Here is a 22,355-nt window from a genome sequence, read left to right on the forward strand (position 1 = left end):
CTGAAAGGCAGTGTGGCTGGGATGGGCTATGCTCAAGCTGTGTTAGAAGTAACTTTGTACAGTATCCATTACCTTACTTGTAGAATAAAGAATAGCTATCTCCTAAAGGCCGGTCTACACTGGGAATTTACATCAGCATAGCTATATCTCTCAGGGGTGTGAAAAATCCAGTGTTTCGTGTAGACACACCCTAACATAAGGGTTTAAGACCTTGCTTAATTGTAACAGCTGTGAAGTACACAGAATTAACACTGGTTGGTATAAGAACTGAGACTAGGATTCATGATGGTTTCCTGGCTCCCAACTCAGTGCACCTTTGACTTTAAGGGAAGAATAGCTGTGACTGATGTTGTTTCATCTCCCCACCTAGAGCTCTAACTCTGTCATGTAGAGTTGTAGTGGGGCTGGAGCATGCACAGGGGAATTGGCATGTTCTGAAATATTAGTAATAGGTTGTTGCAGCGCAGGCGTGCGTGGACAGAGCTCGACCATCAATATGATTGAAAGCAAAGTCATTTTATTTCTCTCCAGCATACATCTTTATACACTTAAAGCAAGCAATCAAGCAATTGCTAATTGGTTAATAAAATACACACAGGCAGCAGCTGTAACTTCATTGGATAACATCATCCTAGACAGCTTTTTAATTTATTATCCTATTACTGCCTACCAGCAGATAAAAACTAGCCTCATCCTAGAAACTTGCATATCAGTTTCCCACACTCTCATGCACAACAATCCCACACTAGGTCTCTAACAAACAATGAGCATATGCAGATTGCCATTTCCAGAGACATAACTGCCAAATTTGGATGGATTATCATGACTGCAAAAGATACCTTTGTCACCAGGACTGTCTATATGCTAAACTTACATTCCTGCTCCAAAGCACAGAGGTACTGTTGTTCTTCACCAAAATTGATGGATAGTTAAAAGTAGCTTTGCAAAACCGAATTCTTCAAAATATCTGAATGATTTTCACTGAAATCTTTAGAAAAGAAAGCTTTGCCTGGGGCAGAGAGCAAGCATAAAGAACTTCCACCAAACAATTTAACAAAGTTATAAGCAATTGAAAAATGGCTTTATAAGGGGAAGTATTAAGCACTCTTACCTTGAGCTGTCGCTATTAACTGATTATAATAATGCTAAATAATTTAAAATTGTATTTGCAAAGGAGAATACAAATGCACAGTTTAAAGATGTTTCTCTTACAAAGGATCAAAATGCAATATGCTTCTGGTGGTTGTTTCCCAGTTCATTATTTCCTCCGCAACACTATTTATTGCGTTTCGAAGATGCATTTAATATAGTCAGCTATAACTCCTTTCTGCAGGTAAAGCTGTGCAAAAAATCATATATTTTGGCTCTTACTAAAATCAAGATGGCTTGGAATTGAGGGTTTACCTCAAAACCAAAAGATCCTAGTGAAATGTCTTCATGAAAATAGCAACTTTTGTGTCTTTCACCTTGTTTTCCTTTTGTCATTTGGAGATGGATATAAAAGACTATCAATTCTTCTGTTTGCTTCTGGGAGCCAGTTTGACTTTTTTGGGAAGGATGGTGTAGGTACAGGATCAGTCACCTTTAAACACATTTTTGGGAGTAGATTTGTGTCAAAGTACTCTTGAAACCTACTAAGGATAGAGGGACAAGAGTCACAAGGGAACAGGAAGCCTACTTCTGCATTTCAATCCTTCAGTATTGCAGGAGGAGGAACAGAATGCTTTCCTTCTGTCCATTGCTAGATCTTGCCACTTAATCCTTTTTAGTGACTGAGAGTTGGTGGTACTTTGGTTTTGGTATGAACGCTTTACTTGTCTCTGAATTCAGACATCCAGACTTATCAAGTGCTGAATGTGTAATATGTACATTTTTTTTTTTTAGCGTTGTGTCCCCAGATATGGCACTTCTGAAGGATGGAATCTTGACGTTTTGAAATCCTTGTTCTTTCAGATTTCAAATCTTAACACTTTTTAGATTTCCACTTTATTTAACTATTGGATGTGGAAAGTGCAGGATGCTTCTGTGATTTGAGGCTCTTTTGGATATTGTCACTTGACTCAATTCATGGTAGATGCTCTTGTTTTGTTTAATCTGCATAAAGGAGCTGTGGTATCTTGTGAATGCACAAATAGTAAATTCATAATGCTAACCAACCACATAAAATTGTGGAAGTAGGCTACTGTGTTTTCAGTGACTTTTTGTATATCTTGCTATCCTGTTACACATACCATTTAGAAATAGGCACTGGGTTTGGGACATGTAAGTGGCCAGGGATGTGTTCAGGAATTTTAATTTTGACCCCTTTTTGGGGGGGGGGGCACAGAAGCTCACTGCCTCCCCTGTCCCCGGGAGGAGCTCAATCTTCCCTCCCTCCACCCAGCCCCGGGCAGGAGCTTGATCTTCCCTGCCTCCATGGCCCCAGGTCTGGAGAAGTTCTGTGCCCTTGACCACTATGGGAGGGGGGAGCCTGCCCCTGCTTGCACCCCCTATGCACACCCTTGAGTAAGCCTTTTAAAACTGGGAGCTGTAGTTGTAAGTCTCATTCTTGTTCCTAGTTATATGTTCTCTCTGAAATTGCATATAAGGCTGCTTGCCTTTCGTGCAGGAGAACAGGTCAAGAGACTGAGAATTGTGGAAGGACCTGGGAGGGGCAATCTCTGTACAGATCAAGTGGAAGGCCTGGGATGGAGAAGTCTGTAGAGAGCAAGATCTGGATGGAGGGAACACCTCAGCAGGCTGTGAAGCCCTGGAAACAAGGGCTAAGACAAAACACTGAGGGGCAATAAGGCTAATTGAATTGCTTTTTTTAATTCTTAGTTTCTAATATAATAAAGAACAAAAGAAGTGGAACTATGCAATCTGAATTTGGCTGACCAGTTCATTTGGTGCAGGAGCTAGAAAAGGAATCTAGCTGACTCTTCCACTGCACTGTTGATAGGCGCAAAATTAGTAACATCTTATTTTTATCCCCAAAGTAAGCAAGTCAGACTGGGAATACATCAATGGGTTTTTTTTAGGTGTGGGGCACTGCTGCTTGCTTTAACTACACATGCTCATAAGTTAAACACACTGGCTGACAGCCTGATCAGTGATGTCTTGTTGCCCCTTTTTCAGTGTCCCTTATTGGAATATGTACACCTGCCATATGAGGGGAAACTAGAACAGCTTCCCTCACATGGATTCAGCAAAAAGCAAAAGTTGTATGTTAAGAAATTCCAAACATTTTGTAGTTTCTCTCCAACCCTAACTTTGCACAGTCAGTTTTTGCACTTAGCGTGCAGGGATATACAAATTAACAGTACTTAACTATTTTAAGATGTTTTTACAGTTAAAATTTTGTTTTGTTTTGACTTCATGATGGAAAAAAGTTGCTTTAGAAAGTTACTGTTGCAGAGTGCAATTGTCAATAGGAAGTGGGTTACTGCACTGTACCTTCTTTTCGGATGTCTTTGAGAGAGAAAATGATCTAAAGGAAATTAGGGTTCTCTCGTGGTTGCTGTAGTCATCCAGTGACTGATGTGGTAGAAACGTGTGCGTTAATCCGTCCAGTGTTACGTCAGCATTTTTTTGTCTTCATCTGAGATTATGAAATGAGGGAGGGAGAAGTATGTTTAAAACTTGACACATTTGTTAATGCTCTGCCAACCCTGCTGATAGTCTCAGAGTAACAAATGCATTTTATGTTCTATGCATAATATATATATTTTATGTACTAAACATACACGTATATATCTACACATAAAACAATAATTCCTTCTCCGAGATTGTAGAATTTCTGGAAGAGCCTAGAAGATGACCTTTTTATTTGTGTGGAGGCCCTTTAAGTTTGTCTTATTTTAAAGGGATACAATCAACTTGAAAAAAATCATGTAACAAAGGCAGAAAATTCACATGGACAACTATCTTCTCTTATTACTGTAACTGAAAAATTAAAGGGCGATTTTTGACATTTGTTTACTTTGTGCATTTTCACAGCATTCTGTATATATTCAATAGCACTATTTTTGTTCTTGGCTTATGCCCTTCAATGGGCCCTGTTCTGGCAAAACAACCCTTTACTTTTTAAAAGTTGACAGTTTCCCTAACTTCCGGAACATATGAAGCTTGAGACCATAGTAAGCAGCTTATAAAAAGACAGCAATGGGAAACACCACTCCTATCCATAGACCTAGTTCTAGCTAAAATGTAATAGGAAGCTTTGGCCCTTAAGAAGTTTGTAGTTACTTCAAAAAAAAAGTTATGTGAAGAGGAGTAATGTGGTTTTCCCAGCTCTTCATGCCTGTGAATATGAACTATGTCAATTTATCAGTAGATGCCTGTCAGTCTGATTTTTTTAGGATGATGTAAGTAATAACTTGGGGAAGGAGGAGGTAGCTTGGCCAATTGCTGATCAAGAGGTAGTATGAAGATGCCCTAGCATAATTAGCAGAGGGCCAGGTAATTCCCCTCTAACCATGAGCTAGTTAGGGGTATCTTAAAATTAGCAGGGTAGGGGCAGAATTTGGATCATGGGCTTACTGGCCTTGGGTGGATGCAGGGATGATAGCTGATACCTAAAAATGACTTTCAGCATAAACCCTCTGACACACTTTCAATTGTAGTTTTCATTTTTGTTTTGAATGAATGTTGCCTTCACAGTGAAATAGGCTTGAAATAGTCTCAAGTGAAAGGTGGCTTCTCCTTTGTAAAAGGACCTCAGAAATTTAAAGTTTGGGAGACAAATGGGCTTTTAAGTCCCAAAGACTGGTCCTAGATATTGAGTCCCAATTACTATGTCAGGCTTAATGTTGAGTGCTTACAAAATTCAGCCTTAAAGAGCAAACACTTGAAAAATTTGCTTCTGTTGGGAATTCTGTTGTAAAAAGTTATTTAAAAAATGTCGTCTTTGCTGTTCATAACTTTCTCACAAACAGCTAATCCTTTCTGACACCAAATTGAAAGAGGGAATGGATAAGTGAGTACAAGAGCAGTTCTAGATAGGGTGACCATACAGCAAGTGTGAAAAATCGGGACAGGAGGTGAGGGGTAATAGGAGCCCATATTAAAAAAAAAAAAAGCCCCAAATATCAGGACTGTCCCTATAAAATCGGGACATCTGGTCACCCTAGTTCTAGAATTGCAGGCTTTCAGAACATGAAAATTTAAATATCAAGACTAAAATAAGTTGTCGCATTTTACAGTGCAATCCAGACCAGTGAGGAGTTGTCACCACCTCCCCATCAACCTTAGGTGCCTCACAATGCTTTGCTGTCGTCACTTCCAACCTGGGCTGCTCTCAAACAGCTAGAGAGCATGTGTAGCTCACAACCTGATTACCTGTGTATAGCTGCAGCCCTGGTCTAACAGCTCTGATCCCAGCAGCTTGTCAGCAACACTCCAGCTTTGACCAGCCTTGGTTACTATTTTCTGGGTGACCCCAACACACTCCCAGTCACAAAATTTCCCCAAAACATGGGTTCTGTACTGTCTAGCCCTCTCAGGTCCATTGTCCCTGTGGGGGGTCAATATCCACACAGCCTGCTACATTAAATGGAGTTATCAAACAGCTCAGCTTTAACACAATGCTGAATTTGATTTGATTTTAAAAAATAAAACAAGTGTATTTAACTGCAGAGTATTTTAAATGAGTACAAGTATAAAATATTAAAGTCAGAAATGGTTACAAGAAAAATAAAGATAGTAGCTAAAACTAGACTTCGTTCAAGGTAAAATCCTTACCACATGTTCCCAGCAACATTGCTGACCAAATTTTCATGTTAGGATCCCTCCCAAAATCAAAGGGCTGGTTCCTTTGTCATCTTAGGTGAAATGGGGAAGAGAAGGGAAAAATAACCTGGGGTGTTTTTGCCCCTCACTTTTGTAGTCCAGTCACCCTTTGAAATGCATTTTCTTGAAGATTATCCCTAGATAAAGTTCCTTCCTGTTGCGAGGACATAGACATGGAGTCTCATGTTGAAAGATGTTCTAGGTTGTTGCTTGCTAAAATGCAGATCGATCAATTCCTTCCCCCCCCCACCCTCTTTGTTGCCAAAGAATGGCCACTTGATGGGTGATTGCCAGTCAGTTTTAACACCTGGCTACAGGTGTCAGCTTATCCTTTGTCCTTGCTGTCCCAAGGACTCTGTTTACTACTTATATGTAAATAGAGGTGTAAACGTGTTGTTGTTTAGGATAGACTTGTTTAACAACTTCTCCCTAGTCCCAGCTATATGTGTTTGAACACGTGCTAGTAACATCATCCAGAAGGAATTCATAAATTTACATATAATATTGCTGCATAAATTTCACCATGATATTGACCAGTGAGTGAGAAGTTTTCTAATGATACCTCACAAGGCATATTTTGTACAAAGATTATTACAATAGTACTAGTAGGGTGTGAATGCAGAGGTGCAATCAGTCACATAAGTGTTGGTTAAATATGAAGCATTTGTAATAGGGAGACGTTTTAGTCTCTGTTTCTGTGTAATTTCTGTTTCTCCTGAAATTCCAACTCCTTATCCATTCTCCAACACGTTTGCCAAATTTCAGTCCATTTGGTTTGGGGAACACACACTACTTATGACTCAACTGTATTTACATTATCCCCAGCTTGCATGTGCTTCATCCTGGATATTGTGATCCGCAATGTCCAAGAGGGGCACAGCTGCCGCAGTGGTGCATTGATCAAGGCCCAGCTACATTTGATCTAATCTAATTGCTTTGGAGTTTGGGCCAAAGGCCTGTACCTGTCATCTAAAATTGACTGAGAGCCAGTGGAAGAACTTGAACAGAGGCCTGATAGCTTCATAGCAGCCAAGATAATGGTGAAAGCAGGCATCCATATTCGGTACCAGCTACAACCTGTGCATTATTGTCATATTCAACTTAAGACAGTGACTTATCACTTGTAACTTACACGCTGGATCATTATGATTGACTGTGACCATGAAGGGATGAAGTTTCCTACCAAGCTAGAAGTGAGAGAAGGCAGTTTTCGACACTGAAGCTATCTGGTTATCCAGTGTATAGCACAGTGAAACGTTGATTCTGATTGAGGCCTTTGGACACCAACTTAATAAATGTCTTTAACTGCTACAATCAAGGGAATAGGAAGGGCTGAAGGATGGGTATAAAGGTAGGCAGAATATTGCTGTGTGGGCATTTGAAGTAATTAAACTCTGGCAGTTCTACAGCTTACTACAGGAGGATTTCATGCACTCCCATCTGTAGAAAGGGGTGAGGTCAAGACCAGTGGAGTGTCAGGCATCAACACTCCTCCAGACTAGCACCTCTAGGACTTTGCCTGCAGGGGTGGTGGGAAGTTGCCTAATTCACCACAGGTATAGCTCAATCAGTGGCAGCAACTAAAATTATAAACAATGTAGAAAGGGAACAAACATTTCAACGAACAGTGTTGTCTAACCCTACTCACATTAATGGAAAAAGTGCCTGTGCCCTGTTGAGTTGAACCAGATATGAACTAGGTCTCCCATCTTTCCACTAGCGTGCTCATCAAGATGTGTGAGCCTTCCAAAAATCCCTCTTAACACAACTGGTTTAAATATAGAGTGCTGGTGGTTAAGACTAAAGGCAAGTAAGCCAGATCTCGAAGTTGTGTGGGGACTGTTTCTTCGGAGAAGTAAAAGCAAAAATCTTCACCGTCAAAATACAAATCTTCATTTTCATGCTGAGTTGTCTAAATTGGATCCCAAGAAGGACTCCAACATTGGCTCTCATTCTGGAAGTTTTAATTGTCTTTCTTGCAACTCATTAAGTAGCCCTTCCCTCATTGTGCATTGGCTCAAAATACTCGGTGGGGATGGGGGGAGGGGAAGACAGTAGACATGGTAGTCACAGAATGACTAAAAACATAATAGTCTTATAGAGTGTCTGTCTGTTACCTTTTAGTGCTCAGAGCTGTTTTACAAAGCATGAGTAGATGAGTGATTGGAAGTTTTATCAAAATATCCTACCAGTTGAAAGGTCTGAAACTTTCAGATAAAATTAAAGTTCACTGGACCAGAAAAGTAGCGGGTTCATGGCCTGATAAATCTTTTCTATCATATGATGAAATCTACAAGGTGAAGACTAATCTGTTAGTCAGATGCTACAAATTATATGGCTAGGCATCTCTGGATGCCTAGCAGGAGAAAACTTCACACTGATACCTAGGTGACCATAGCTGAATAATACATTCTGTAAATCCATTTGTTAAAAGTCAGCATTTGGGTTTTCATAGCTATAAAATTCCCACTATAAGGAATGACGAGCCTGGATATGAAAGAGTAAAACTTTGATAGCCATTTCTATTTCCTGAGTATCTAGACTTGATGTTCCGGCTGTCCCTGTCATAAAGTTCAAAATGTCATTGATCCAGAATTACATGCGTGGGGCTTTTTTTCATTTGTTTTGTTTTTATACAAACTCCCTGTCAACTGGTAAATGCAGGGAAAATGTACTTGTTACCTTTAAGAATTTTGAAATAAAGACTGAAGTATTTTCAGCTTTGGAAGCAGTCTTCCTGAGACGGATCCCAGAACAAAGGAAATGGCACAGGCCACACTCTCCCCTCTAAGGGTAGCTGTGGCATGAGTTCAGCCAGCCTTCTTTCAAGCTTGGTCCTTTCAGAACACATTCTACAGTTTGTTCCCCAAAAGGATCATGTGACCAAACTGAGAACAAGCCATCTTGGGAAATGATGATGGTAGGGTGGGATTTGATGGTGTCAGATGAATCGTGACAGGAATACAGTATCTGAGGCAAGCCTGCAAGCTCAATTAAGAACTGACCTTTGTAGAACTGGAGGTGCAGACATAAACCCATGCTCATTTTGTTTCCCTAATTGAAGAAGGGATGTTTTTCTGGGTGCAGCAAGGAAATTGTGATTCCTGCGTTAGGCATTTCATTCTTTTTTTTGGGGGGGGGGAGGGAAAGTTGGGGGTAATCCTCTAATTAAGACCATACATTCACCTAATATTTGGTACTATCATAGGCCTCCCACTTGAAGTGAAGGCATGGGACTGACACTTGAAAGGGGTGCACGGTGGCGGGAGCTAGAAAAGGGTCTCAGATGGGTCAGCCTACCTAAACATGCTGTTGGTTCAAGTGGATGAGGTCTGTGCAACGGATCTAAAGGTTCCCAGAGTTTCTGGAGTAATGTTGAAGTCAATGGAGCTGCATCTATCTTTGACGTTTGGTCTGTTTGTTTGTTCTCTGTGTAAAGGTTGTGTGGCTAGGCGGTGAGCCCCTGAGTAGGCAGATGAGACCTCCGTTTGTTCATGTTGTGGAAGGCCCATGAGGCTGTGGTCTGATGACCTTTGATTCGCCCTACTGCTTGAAGTTAGAGTGGTTAATTTCTCCCTGGTAGTGAGGGGGTAGAGCTGAGCAGGGAAGCTTAGAAGAAAAGTAATTTGCTTGGTGAACCTGTGAGCAGCAAACAAGAGAATTTTGAAGGGAGTTTGGAGAGGGACTAAAAGAGGTTTTCCTTCTTAGTACAGTTCTACATTCGGTATTGTGATAGCTAGTGATGGATCAGTGGTTGTGACCTGCAATAGATGGGCCACGTTTTCTTTCCTGTCTGATGCCAGAAGGAACTCCCTGTGTATGAAGTGAAAGTTGGCGGCTGTGCTGGAAGAAAAGATTCTTGGATTGGAAGGACAAATATAGACCCTATGCAGCATCAGAGAGGGGTTCTTGGACAACCAGATTCAGGAAGCTTCATTACCTCAGATTCAAGAAAGAAAGGAATTGGCCACCAAGGAATGGGAGGGGGAGGAAAATCAGAGGCGTGGCAGCTCATAACCACCATAGGCAAGAGGACAAGCCGGTTTTCTGTGCTACTGGAGGCAGACCAGGGTGGGCAGGCAGCGAGCATCGGAGAGAATCATGAGGAATTCCATACAGCTAGAAGTTCCCAGTTGATACAGGGTCCTTTAGCATGGAAACTGTAGAAGATCTCTCTGAAGATCCATCTGGTTGAATGGACTAGAGAGGTGTCTGGGACACACCTGTGGATGGCTGCTCAGCCCAACCCATAAGAAAATCAAGCATACCGACAAAGAGGACTTAAACTATCCAAAGAAGTTAGATGATCCTTTTCAGGGATTCTATACTAAGAAGAAAGGAAAGAACCTTCTTCAAGGGACAAGCAGACAACAGGATGATGTGCTGTCACTCTAAGATTGTATGGGCTTCTGAAGTTTATAGGCAGGGATCCACTGGTGATGGTACATACCTGCTCTAATGACATTGCATCGTGTGATGTCTCGCAGATTGGAGATGACTTAATGGAACTTGGTAGGGTGCTGAAGAACAGTGTCTGAGTGATCTCCGTGGTGATTCTTCCTATCCTGTGAAAGAATGAAGGCAGAAGGTCTGGAAGTGAATCCCTGGCTAGATATCTGGTGTAAAGTAGAGGGTTTTGGTGCGGAACATTGGTCCACCTGCTAGGAGAGTGGAGGCTATACAGTTAGATGGCTGCCATTTCTGTAGAAAGGGAGCCAAACTACCCAGAAACAGGCTGGCCAGAGAAGTGAGGAGTGCATTAAGCTAATAACAAAAGGGGAAGGTAAAAACGGGAACAAATGAGCACTCATTTAGCCGAAAATCACGATCTTGAGAGAGAAGTTAATCAAGAAACCAAAGTGTGCAAGGAGAGTGAATTATTTAATTGTCTTTACACCAGTGCTAGGAGTCTGGGTAACAAGGGGGGAAATTGGAATTGCTCATTTGTAATCATAAATTCAGTCTAGTTGGTATTACTGAAATCTGTTGAAATGAGTCACATGAGTGGGATGTTAAAGTCAATGGGTATATTCTACTTAGGAAGGATCGAGTGGTCCAAAGGGGAGGGTGAATAGCACTGTCAAAAATATTACCTGTTTGAGTAACTGACAACTTGGAAGAAAATGATCTTGCATGCTTATGGATCAGTGTTCTAACATAAGCACAAGATGAGGAACTAGTTAATGTCTGCTGCAGACACCAAATCACATTAGGAAACAGGATGACCTCCTTAAGCATCTATATGTAATGTGTAGGAGGGACCTGTGTGATCATGGGGGACTTCAGTCTGAGTGACCCTAAACTGGAGGTTTCATGTTCTGGTACTAAAACATCCTCAGAACTTCTAAATATGACAATGGCCATTTTCCTAACTCAAAAAGTATTGCATCCAACATGGAGGAATTCTATACTAGATTTTGTCTTAACAGATAAAAAGGAATTATCACAGAACTAAAAATGAGTGGTAGCTTCGGTACAAGTGATCATGACTTGATTATATTTGGAATGAGCAAACAGGATAAAGATCAAAACAATAATATGTAATGTATTAATACACACACATCTTTCAAAAATGTCCAGTTTCACAACAAAGCTAAAAACCGTTATGAGCTAAATCCAGTTAGGAAGAGAAATCTATGGCCTGCAGAGTTAAGGACAATAAGGATCTTAAAGTATATTAGGAACAAAAACAATCCTAACAATGGTATTGGTCCATTATTGAATGGTAGAACAGTTCAATAAATATTTGTTCTCTATTTGGTGTGTGTGGGGTGGGGGGGGTGGGGGACAAAAAAACAAAAAAAAAACAAAAAAAAAAACTACGGTATGTAGTCATGTGATAGGATCATGAGATGCTTTCCATTTAAGAAGTTACTTAGGAAGATGTTAAGCCGCAGTTACTAAAGTTAGGCATTTTAAAATCAGCAGATCCAAATAACTTGCATCTCAGAGTTTTAAGAGTTGGCTGAGGAACTTGATGGACCATTAGTGTTGATTTTCATTGGAACACTGTACAAGTTCTAAAAGACTAGAAAAAAGCTAATGTTATGCCAATATTTAAAGAGTGAACAGGGTGGCTTGAGTAATTGTAGGCCTGTCCGTCTGATCTTGATCCCAGGCAAATAATGGAATGGTTGATAGGGGACTCAATTAGTAAAGAATTAAAGGAGGGTAGTTTCATATCTTGTTTTGATGAGATTGTTTTAAGAAAAAAATATATCAAATCAACACTGTTACCTTTATCAGCCAAACTTGCAAAGACCTACAAATGATAAAAAAAAATTAACATGGCACACATTAAATGGATCAAAAACTGGCAGTCAGATCTCAAAATGTAGCAGTAAAGGAGGTATTATTGTCAAGCGAGTTTTTCTAGTGAGGTTCTACAGAGATGGATTCTTGGCCCAATGCTATGTAGCCTTGGCTTCTGAACACTGCTGCTGGCCCAGTGTAGATGAGGTCTACTGGCAAGTCGTCTTGTCCTCCTTAAGTCAAATTAACAAGTAGATCTACAGTCTTCTCACTTTCTGTGCATCATTTCTAAGTTGTTGGGTTTTATTTATCCTGAACGTGTGACAGGTATTTGACTCTTTCATGGTATCTAATCACCTCCAAGGGTCCTTAAGACCCACTAACCTTCTTCAGACTAATTGTACACTTGACTGTCAGCTAGCATTAAGTTATGCCTAGAAAACTGTGGATTGGGTAGTCTGGTGGTGGAGCCCACTTGTTGTATGTAGTGTGGATCCGTGTGGAATTCAATATGCTTCAGATATATTAATCGTTGCTGTGCTGAAACAATGTACTGGCTCATGTTAACTCTTTATTGGTTTGATTTGAAGTGTCGTCTTTGATTTAAAAGGAAAGAGTAATTTTTCAGCTGGTCAAAAATTGTTAATGATACATTGATTCACTAACTCTTTGTTTCTCTTCATTTTAGCATAAAGGAATGCCACGGGTTGCCTCTTGTAAATGGACAGAATTGTGACCCTTATGCAACGGTGTCTCTTATGGGTCCTTCTAGGTAACATTTGTTGAATTATATTGCAAATTCAGTATTTCTAAGTGCTGTCCTAAATTAGGAAAGAGACAGGTATGTCCTCTGGACCAAAGTGTTCAAATATATAGTTGTTAAATTAATTGGATAGATGGTTTTTAGTGTTGAAGAGAACAATTTTTATTTTCCCCTACCAGTTTCTTACTATGTAGTATACGTGTTCTACACAAACTTCTGTTAGTATAGAAACAGCACTGAACCATATATAGGTACATAGTCTTATGTAACAACTTTTTCTCTGTTAATTTTACTTGCACTGAAAATTTTTTTACAGGCTAAGGTTGTCCATGGTATAAGAACATATACTATGTATGTTATAAGTCAAGTACCTTTGTGTCTGTTAAGACCATATAAAACCTATTTAAAAGCAAAAAAAAATAGTTTTCATATTTGCTGTGCTTCTCACTGAGCACTATGTTGAGCAGGAATTGCTAGCTGGGATGAGAAGTAAATAGAACGCTTATTTACATAAAGTATTCTTAGTGATTTTTTTTTTCTGTCTGTCTGCCTTAGTTTAGAATTAACGGGCTTTTTATTTTATTTTATTTATTTATTTTAAGCAAATACTTAGTATCTGAGCAGTTCTTGAAAGTGACATGTTCCATCTCTGGGAAGAAAGGAGGCAATATTATGTGGTTATAGTAACAATGTACACCACCACTTAAAATAGAACAGGAATGAAGCAGGAGGAGGGGATGGAGAAGGAACACTGAGCATTTCATATGTGGAGGCAGATGCACAAAAATGCTGTTTTCAGGAGTGAAAATTGTTCCAATCCATTCTATCCATTCCAAATTTTAATCCAGGGTGGATAAAAATCAGTGATTTAAAAAAAAAATTAAAAATTGCATTTTTTTGATAAGTTGCCTCAAAAAGCATTTTATCTAAAGATAGATGCATTACAGCTCAAAGAGATCTCATCATGGAATAGGGATTATTAATTCTATAGTATGAGATGCTATATTCATGTAATGTTTAATTAAAGTTTTGTAAATGAGTTCCAATAGTTCATTAGGTACCCAATCTTATGGGGTTCCATAGGCTCCTGTATAGATTATTTAGGTTAATCTTTCTAGCTACCCAGTGGGACTCAGTGCTCAGTCTAAAGCAGGAGTCCCCAACGCAGTGCCTGCGGGCGCCATGGCGCCGGCTGGGGCGTCTAAGTGCGCCAATGTACTGGTTGGTGGACGAGCATCCGCTGAAATGCCTTCAACAAGCTGCGTCATCCAGAGGCGTCGCCGCCGAAATGCCACTGATTTTCGGTGGTATTTCAGCAGCAACGCCTCTGGATGACGCTGCTTGTTGGCGGCATTTCGGCGGCGACACCTATTGACGTTGCCGCTTGTCGGGGGTATTTCAGTGGATGGTCATCCACCGCCACGGTCCTCCATGGCTCGTCGTCTGGTACCCACCAGATGAAAAAGGTTGGACACCATTGGTCTAGAGGATACCATCAGAGATGCTTAGTTTTGCAGTTCTCAAACTGTGAATTTGTGTCTCCAGCAGTAACATGCTTGTTAACAGCAAAAAAGTTTTAAAATAAATAATACAGAGGTGAGAAATAACAGACCTCAACTCTATTGTCCCTCTGCAAATTTGTGTACACACAGTCAATCCCTTACCTCTCTCTAAAAGTGCAAAGTTTCAAAAAGTTCAATGAATAGAAGATTGTGGGGGGTGGAGTAGATCTGGACAAGGAAAAGAAGTCTGGAGATAAATGTGAGAAGCGAGGGACATATGTTTGTTTTGTTAAAATATTATATGTTTGCTGTTGAAGAAAAAAATCCAGAATACTTAATGTTGTTGTTTTAGTTAAATAAAACAATTTAAATGTCTGGTGATGGTCTCCTCCTAATACAGCATGGCAAGAAAATCCTCCAAATATTAATGATTAACCTGTTGAATTGGAGATAGCTCACCTCCCAATGACTTCATAAATATCTGCTTCAGTCACCCTTGGTAAATGAAATAACCAAACAATCATTCATTTTCTGCTATAGCTGTAAAACTAATCTGAAAAGGTTTTTCAGAAAAAATCACTGTTTAAAAATGTATAGTGTGTACCTTCTAAAAATGAAACCTACATCTACCTCTGAGTTGTGAAGAATATGTATTAAGGTTATAAAAACCAACAAGAATGCACTTTTATGTAGAAAACCATGATTAAATTGAGCCTTTCTAACTAGTGATTTAAATCAAATCCACCGTTTTAATCTGCATCAACCTCTATCCATTTCATGTTGCATTTGTTTGTGAACTAAAATATAAATGGTAAACTAAATATGACCACCTCCCAGTGCACGTATATATGTAAATAGGTACAGCTTTTGAAGATTACCATTTAGCTTTTCAAACCATGCTGTGAATGTGTATTAACTTTTTCTCCAATATTTTTCATTATATCAAGTGACATCTTAAATGACCTTGATACTTACATAATTACCCAGTATATCTACAAATCTCAAAGGTATTTAGGGACCTATCTTCCATTGAAATTAATGGGAATAAGGCACCTAAATATATTTGATGTTCTGGGCCTGAGAGTTAAATGGGTAGCCCTTTCTTGACAATAGAATATTTTAATAATTGTGTGTTTAAAGTCTATATGGTAAAACTGTACTACGTTGAAACAGGAATGACCAAAAGAAGACAAAAGTAAAGAAGAAAACAAGCAATCCACAGTTTAATGAAACATTTTATTTTGAGGTAACTAACGTCTCTTAAAATTTAAACTGTCAAATCATGTGTTGTTGCAGGCCTGTTTGTCTCATGCACCTCTTTTGTTTGTGTTTTGAGCTAGCCACAAGAGGGTCTCTTGAAGTAAATGCAAGTTTCTCCATAATAAATTGTCACCTTCATTTGTAACAGGCTGAAAGACCACAGCAATCCCATTCAACTACTACCTAGTGAGAGGTGTTAGTTTCATAGTCACAAATGTAAGGGCTATTTATTGCCCTTGATTGGCTGCCATCAGTTGCAGTTCTGATATGGACTGAAGTATGAATATATATATTATATGTGGCTCTTTATTTTAACATCTTTCAGAGCACTTAGTAAAAAAAAATCAGGTTTTGGCTGTGTATAGTCAGTACAGTAATTTAACAGGGTGATCAGTGATTTTTAGGTCGTTCTCTAGGTAGAATAAGTTAACTTTTTGCTCCTTAAGCCTTGGGATCAAATCCTGTCTCCAAAAACAAATGACATTAAGTTTTTGGACCTAGCCTCATCTCCTTTGTCTTCATCAGAAGATCAGTATACTTCTTGGCATTCTGTTAGAGAGTCCTGGGCTTGGAATATCCGTATTGAGTTGCATCACTGGTGGTGTGTGGGTTATTTTATACAGTCCTTGGTGAAATAAACTGAAACTGCATACTGCTTTAATGCATTGCAATGTGCAAAATAGAATTCTGGCTCTAGCGAGTCTTTAGGTAGAAGGATGCTTTTCTGTAAACAAAATGAGTTACTGTGGGACAAATCCTGACACTAGCTACACACAAGTCTGGAAGCCCTGAAGGCAACAGAGCTGGTAAATACCATGCTTAGGAGCAGGAATCTGTGGTGACTTCCTCTGCTGTCTCACAGTTTTGGGGTGAGCTAAAGCATGGACACTGGTGGATATTCCTCCTCTGACCACTGCAGAACTCTCACGCCAAGCTTGGCTTACTTCAGCTTTGGTGCAGGGGGCCAAAATTTGGCCCTTTAAGATGGTTCCGCTATCTTTGTTTGAAATTTTGTGTTCTGCTTTTCATTTTATATTGTGAAAAGAAAATAGGCAGTAAAATATATATCCCTTATTTTCAAGTTATCAAGCTATATGAAAGTATTGAATTTTTAAAAATCAACACTGTGACAGTAATAGGTAATGTAATGCTTTGCATACAGGTTCTGATCCTGTGAGAACTCTGCTTTTGAAACTCTCATTGATTTCAATAAGAAATGGATGATTGGAGTGCTTGCAGAGTCAGGCCTATAGTTTGTTTTGGCTCATGTTCTACCTTATGAAATCCCAGATTAAATTTTTCTGTGAATTAAAATGTTGCAACTAAGTGGTTACAAAGCAATTAGATAATTTTATGGTTTAGACTCATGTAAACTACACAGTATCCTATCTGGGAATGCAATACATTGAGCACAAAACTGATCTGGAAGTGAAAGAAGAGATTCTAAAATATGCAGTTAAAATTGTGTGATGTGGGGAAGAGAACAGTGGGCTTTTTGTGGTTGTCTCCTCAGTGTATATCCGTTTGATGCATAATTAATATCTTAGAACTTTCAGAAATTTGTTTTCAGGACTACAATAATATTAATAAAGCAAAGTTTTTACAGTAGATATGGAAGATTTGTAATTTAAAAACCAGGCTGAAGGAGAAAAATCATAAAGGAATTTTACTTACAGGTAACCAGGTCCAGTAGTTATACCAAAAAGTCCCAGTTTCAGGTAGAAGAGGAGGACATAGAGAAGCTGGAAGTCAGGTATGTTCTTGAGATTATATATTTAATATAAATTTCTATAAAGTACATTAAAATCTTTATGCCATAATATTTCTTTATTTGGATATAATGTGGCTGCATAAAACTAGTGTTCAAGTTTACAAAGAAGATTCATCCAATTTCAGAAATAAAATCCTTAGAGTAAACTTTTTTGATTCTAAAAGTGAAATTGTAAACTATTGTGAGTATCTGAGAAAATTATTAATTAAAATGTTTATTCTAACTTCAGATAGCTTATCTTATGGAAAGTTCTATATTTCCTTAATATTTATTCCCTGGCAAGTGTACAATATTTGTTTAATGTCAATGAAAACAAAATCCCTTTTTTCTGAACCTAGATTCTTTACTTAGTACAGCAGAACCTCCATTTTAGGAATGCCAATCTTATGTACAACCAGTTACACAAACCATTTTTCATGATTGGGGTGTGTGTGTGAGGGAATTAGATAACGAAAGTGATGTCAATGGAGAACAAGTGGATATCTTCTCATGTTCTGATGCCTTCAATGCATTGGAAATCGCAGGGGATTTTTGAAGGACAAAAAGCAATGCAATGTGCCATACGGCAACTGGTACGCTGTACATACTGTAATTTTGAGATGTTCAATTTTATTAATTTTTTTGATCTCTCCTCAGTCCCTGATTATTTCATAGAATAGTGGATTTTCTGTAGTATATACATTTGGAGCTAAACTCAGGATGCCCTGCACTGGGTTGTAAGCAGTACAAAGAGCCCCTCACTCTCAACATGCTCTTGCAGAAATCAATCCAAATGCTGACCCTAGCACCAAAAATTCAAGAAAAGTGAGGCGTCTAGTCCACCCAGTGGCTCCAAGGGTAAAGTAAGTTGTGTTGGGGGCCTGGACAGGAACTAGCCTCTCCTACGTGTCTGCTAGTATCTGGCAGCATGTTTGGTGGAACACACAATACCTTCCACTAGCAGATATAAGAAGCCCCTTATAGCGTATTTCCCCTTTCTACTCCTGCATACTTTAAAATAGTTTGCCTGCCTTTGTACTGCACAAGCAGTGTTTCAGAGCACCCCACTTAGCCTCATAAGCTTTGCACAGGCACACGTACATGCCCAACCTCAGAGAAGAATTGAGGGCACAACTTGAGTGTTAGTGATCATTTCATAACTGGCACCAAAAAAGAGAATTTAGAGCTTTAATGATTAAAATTTACACTAACTTCTCACTCATTTCTAAGTCTGTTCTTGCTTATGTGACCCATCAATTTGTACAGCGTGTAGGATTATAAATGAAAATATATATAGAAAAGCAATTATGCCCCAACAACTCTAGCATTAATTTTTTTTTTTTTGTTCTTAACATATCTGCTGTCTAAAAGAAATGTCAGAGGTAAGAAGTAATAGAATCCAAGCCAGGTGCATGTCTTTGGAGTGATAGCTCTTTAGGTTTTGAAAATTCAAGCCATTGTCTGGAAAAAAAAACAAGCGCATGTGTCAGTGTGGTATGGCAGTCTGTCCAAGTTTTACTTGCAGCAGTAAAATAGGGATATAAGTACACTGGTAAAAGTTCACTGCAAACACCTGAAAAGGAAACGCAGTAATTTCATTTTATATTTTTGTTCAAAATAGAAAACACATCAACCAGTATCACTATGTTTTACTGATGTAAAGTCTGTGATTTCTAACTTTCACTGTCTAAATTTGTTTCCATGGCTGCCTTTTCTGGGTTTAATAAGCCATTCGAGTTCCTCTTGACTTTACTAGATTGGTATGACAATTCTAATATTTCCTGTCTGCATGCATGCTGAATTAGTGATGCAAGATTGTTGTTGTTGATCTGAAATCTGCTGGTGGTTTTTATCCTTATAATTTGCAAGAAGATTTAAAAGAATGTTTTTAACTTTCAGGATTGACCTATGGAACAATGGAAACCTGGTGCAAGATGTCTTCCTAGGAGAAATTAAGGTTCCAGTAAAAGTGTTAGGAAATGATTCCTTCCAAGCATGGTGAGAAATAAGGGACCAAAAGAAAACTTGATCCTGTATCGGGGTGGGCAAACATTTTGGCCTGTGGGCCACATCTGGGAATAGAAATTGTATGGCAGGCCATGAATGCTCACAAAATTGGGATTGGGGTGAGGGAGGGAGTGAGAGCTCTGGTTGGGGATGCAGGCTCCAGGGTAGGGCCAGAAATGAAGAGTTCAGGGTGCGGGAGGGGGCTCCAGGCTGGGGCGGGGGAGTGGGGTGCAGGGGGAGTGAGGGCTCCGGCTGGGGGTGTGGGCTGGGGATGAGGGGTTTGGGGTGCAGGAGGGTGCTCTGGGCTGGGATCGAGGGATTTGGAGGGTGGGAGGGGGTTGAGGTGTGAGGAGAGGCTCGGGGTGCAGGCTCTGGGCGGTGCTTACCTCAAGCAGCTCCCAGAAGCAGCAGCACATCCCTTCTCCGGCTCCTACGAGGAGGCGCGGCCAGGCAGCTCTGCATGCTGCACCGTCCTCAGGCACTGCCCCTGCAGCTCCCATTGGCTGCGGTTCCTGGCTAATGTGAGCTGCAGGGGTTGCGCTTCGGGTGGGGTCAGCGTGCAGAGCAGAGCACCCTGGTTTCGCCTACACATAGGAGCCAGAAGGGGGCCATGCTGCTGCTTCTGGGATCCACATGAAGCAGCCCCCGACCCTGCTCCCCGGCTGGAGTGCCGGATTGGGGCAAGCCCCAGACTCCAATCCCCAGTGGGAGCTCGAGGTCCAGATTAAAACAGCTGGCTGGCAGGATTTGGCCTGCGGGCCATAGTTAGCCCACCCCGTCCTACGCTGGTTTCCTTAATGTAGAAAGTATATGTTGTTCAAGTGCTTGCTCATGTCCATTCCAGTGTAGCTGTGTGCACACCCCAAGCACAGTTGCCAGAAATTTTTCCCCTAGTCATCTCCATCAGGTCGGCTCCACAGTGCTCTTTGGTGCCGCATGCTCATACCACCAATATAAAGGACTCTGTGGACCCTTCTTACCGCCCTTTACAACCTCTGGAACTATTCTCATTGCCTCGGGCTAACTTTCCAGTAGTTTTTCTGCTATTTTTCTTCTTTCCAGTGTGTATAGTTATAGTAGCAATAGGTTTATTATTATTATTTATTAAGTTGTTGGACTCCTTTGCACTTAATGAGATTCATCCTACCCCGGTGCTGAGGCATGCCTCAGTCACCCGGCTTCAAGCCCTATGCTTCCTGCGGGAAGTTGATGCCATTGAGCAACCTGTACTCAAGATGTCTCATAGAAAGGACCACTGCCAGATCTGCAAGGACTTCAAACCTCACACCAGAAAGGACCAGGAGGTGAAATTGAAAGTCTTTCTCATGGAGGCAGCCTTGAAACCCACTTCAGAGCCACACTCAAACTCCACACCAAGCACTTCAGTTTTGGTGTGGAGTGCTCCTCCCACTGGTCATGAGTCCCCACCCCCGATGCCCAAGAAGAAACATAAGAAGCAGCTGGAGAAGTGTCAATCCCCAGTGCAAAGTCCAGCAGGAATGGAGACTGGAATAGAGGTGAGATCCGCGTCAGGTCACTCTTCCACCCCAGTACCACACCAGCCAATACCAGCGCTTCCAGTACCTATACAGGCTCTACTGACTCCTGCATAGGTAGCATTGCCCTCAGGCAGACAGCATGACAATCAGTTTACAGTATTATCAACTCTGGAAGTATTTGTGGCAGCCAGGAATGTACTTTCATTGCTGGTTCCTGCATCCCCAGCCATACAGGACTCTGTACTGCCAGTACCGTTGAGTGCCAAAGAACCAGCCACCATCCGGTACCAGGACTGCCCTCTAGCGGGAAAACCCCACACAGTAGCCTCATCACAGGATTCAGCGTGGCACTGGCACTAAGGGGGTGCACATCACCCTGGTTGCCACACTGGGAATCTTCGTTGGAGTCAGCAGTAAGATCCTACTTTTCCTTCCCATTGCATCTGCCCACATTACTCCCCAGGACATTCCTACTCCACCACGGGCCCCAAGTGCAGTGGTACCACCAAGCACTTGGACACTGGGTCCTTGCGGGCCAGCACTCTTGCAGTGGCCCTTTGGGAATCTTTGGGGGTTCCCTAAAGTTCAGGGTGCACTCTTGAGGTGCTCCTACTCAGTGGCCTCAGAGAGCAGAGCGCCTGTGGTGCTTTTCCATGTGACACCCCGACCCCTCCACCCCCCCGATCCAGACTCTGGTACCAAGCTTCAAGAAGAAGCCCTGCAGGTCCTGGTCAATATGGAGGAAGAGGCGGAGGCTGTTCCTGTCGTCTTCTTCCCCATATGAGGCGGGCATGTCCACTCCGCAAGATGATCACAAGGTTTACCAAGACTTGTTAAAGCAAGTGTCCTCAAATCTAGGCATACAGACAGAGGTGATCAAGGAGGCAACTCTGCCTATTAGACATTCTGTGGGCAGTGGGTCCTTTGGTGATGGTTCTACCACTTAACGAGGCTATCATGAACCCAGGTAAGGTGGTATGGCACACCCCTGCTTCCCTCCCTCCCACAGCAAAGCATATGGAGCAGAAGTACTTCATACCAGCCAGAGGTTACAAGTTTCTATACTTGCATCCTCTCCCAGGATCCCGGGTGGTAGCAGCTGCCAATGAGAGAGAGTGACAGGGACAGTCGGGCACAATGTCTAAGGCAAAGGACCCAAAAAAGTTAGACTTGTTTGGCTGCAAGGACTACAGCTGCACATAGCAAACCAGCAGGCTCTGCTGGGTCACTAGGACTTCAATATATGGGAGGCTATGCAAAAATTTAAGGACTTGCTCCCTCAGGATACCAGACAGGAGTTCTCCTTGCTGATCAAGGAAGGGAAAACGATGGCAAAGGCCTCCTTACAAGCAGTCCTGGATGTGGCCAATTCTGCTGCCAGATGTATGGTCACAGCAGTGATCATGTGGCAGAAGCTCATGGTTGCCGTCATCTGGCTTTCCCCAGGAGGTACAACAGACCCTTCAAGATCTCCTCTTGGAAGGGTCTTCCCTCTTTTCGGTGCAAACTGATGCTAGGCTCTATGGGCTTAAGGACTCTAAGGCGACCTTGAA

The 22,355-nt window shown here is 41.1% G+C and overlaps 1 protein-coding gene across 2 annotated transcripts in view; it reads left to right on the plus strand.

The window, feature by feature from the left end:
• Positions 1-22,355, plus strand: part of RASA2 (RAS p21 protein activator 2) — a 104,606-nt gene that overhangs the window by 42,193 nt on the left and 40,058 nt on the right. For both annotated transcript variants that reach the window (XM_045031098.1, XM_045031099.1), the window contains exons 6-9: positions 12,710-12,793; positions 15,460-15,532; positions 17,223-17,299; positions 19,196-19,294. In XM_045031098.1, the coding sequence (XP_044887033.1) occupies positions 12,710-12,793; positions 15,460-15,532; positions 17,223-17,299; positions 19,196-19,294 (333 nt within the window). The remainder of the gene's footprint in view (positions 1-12,709; positions 12,794-15,459; positions 15,533-17,222; positions 17,300-19,195; positions 19,295-22,355) is intronic.

Source organism: Mauremys mutica, chromosome 9 (assembly GCF_020497125.1).
Source record: "Mauremys mutica isolate MM-2020 ecotype Southern chromosome 9, ASM2049712v1, whole genome shotgun sequence".
In the NCBI taxonomy this organism is placed as follows: Eukaryota; Metazoa; Chordata; order Testudines; family Geoemydidae; genus Mauremys; species Mauremys mutica.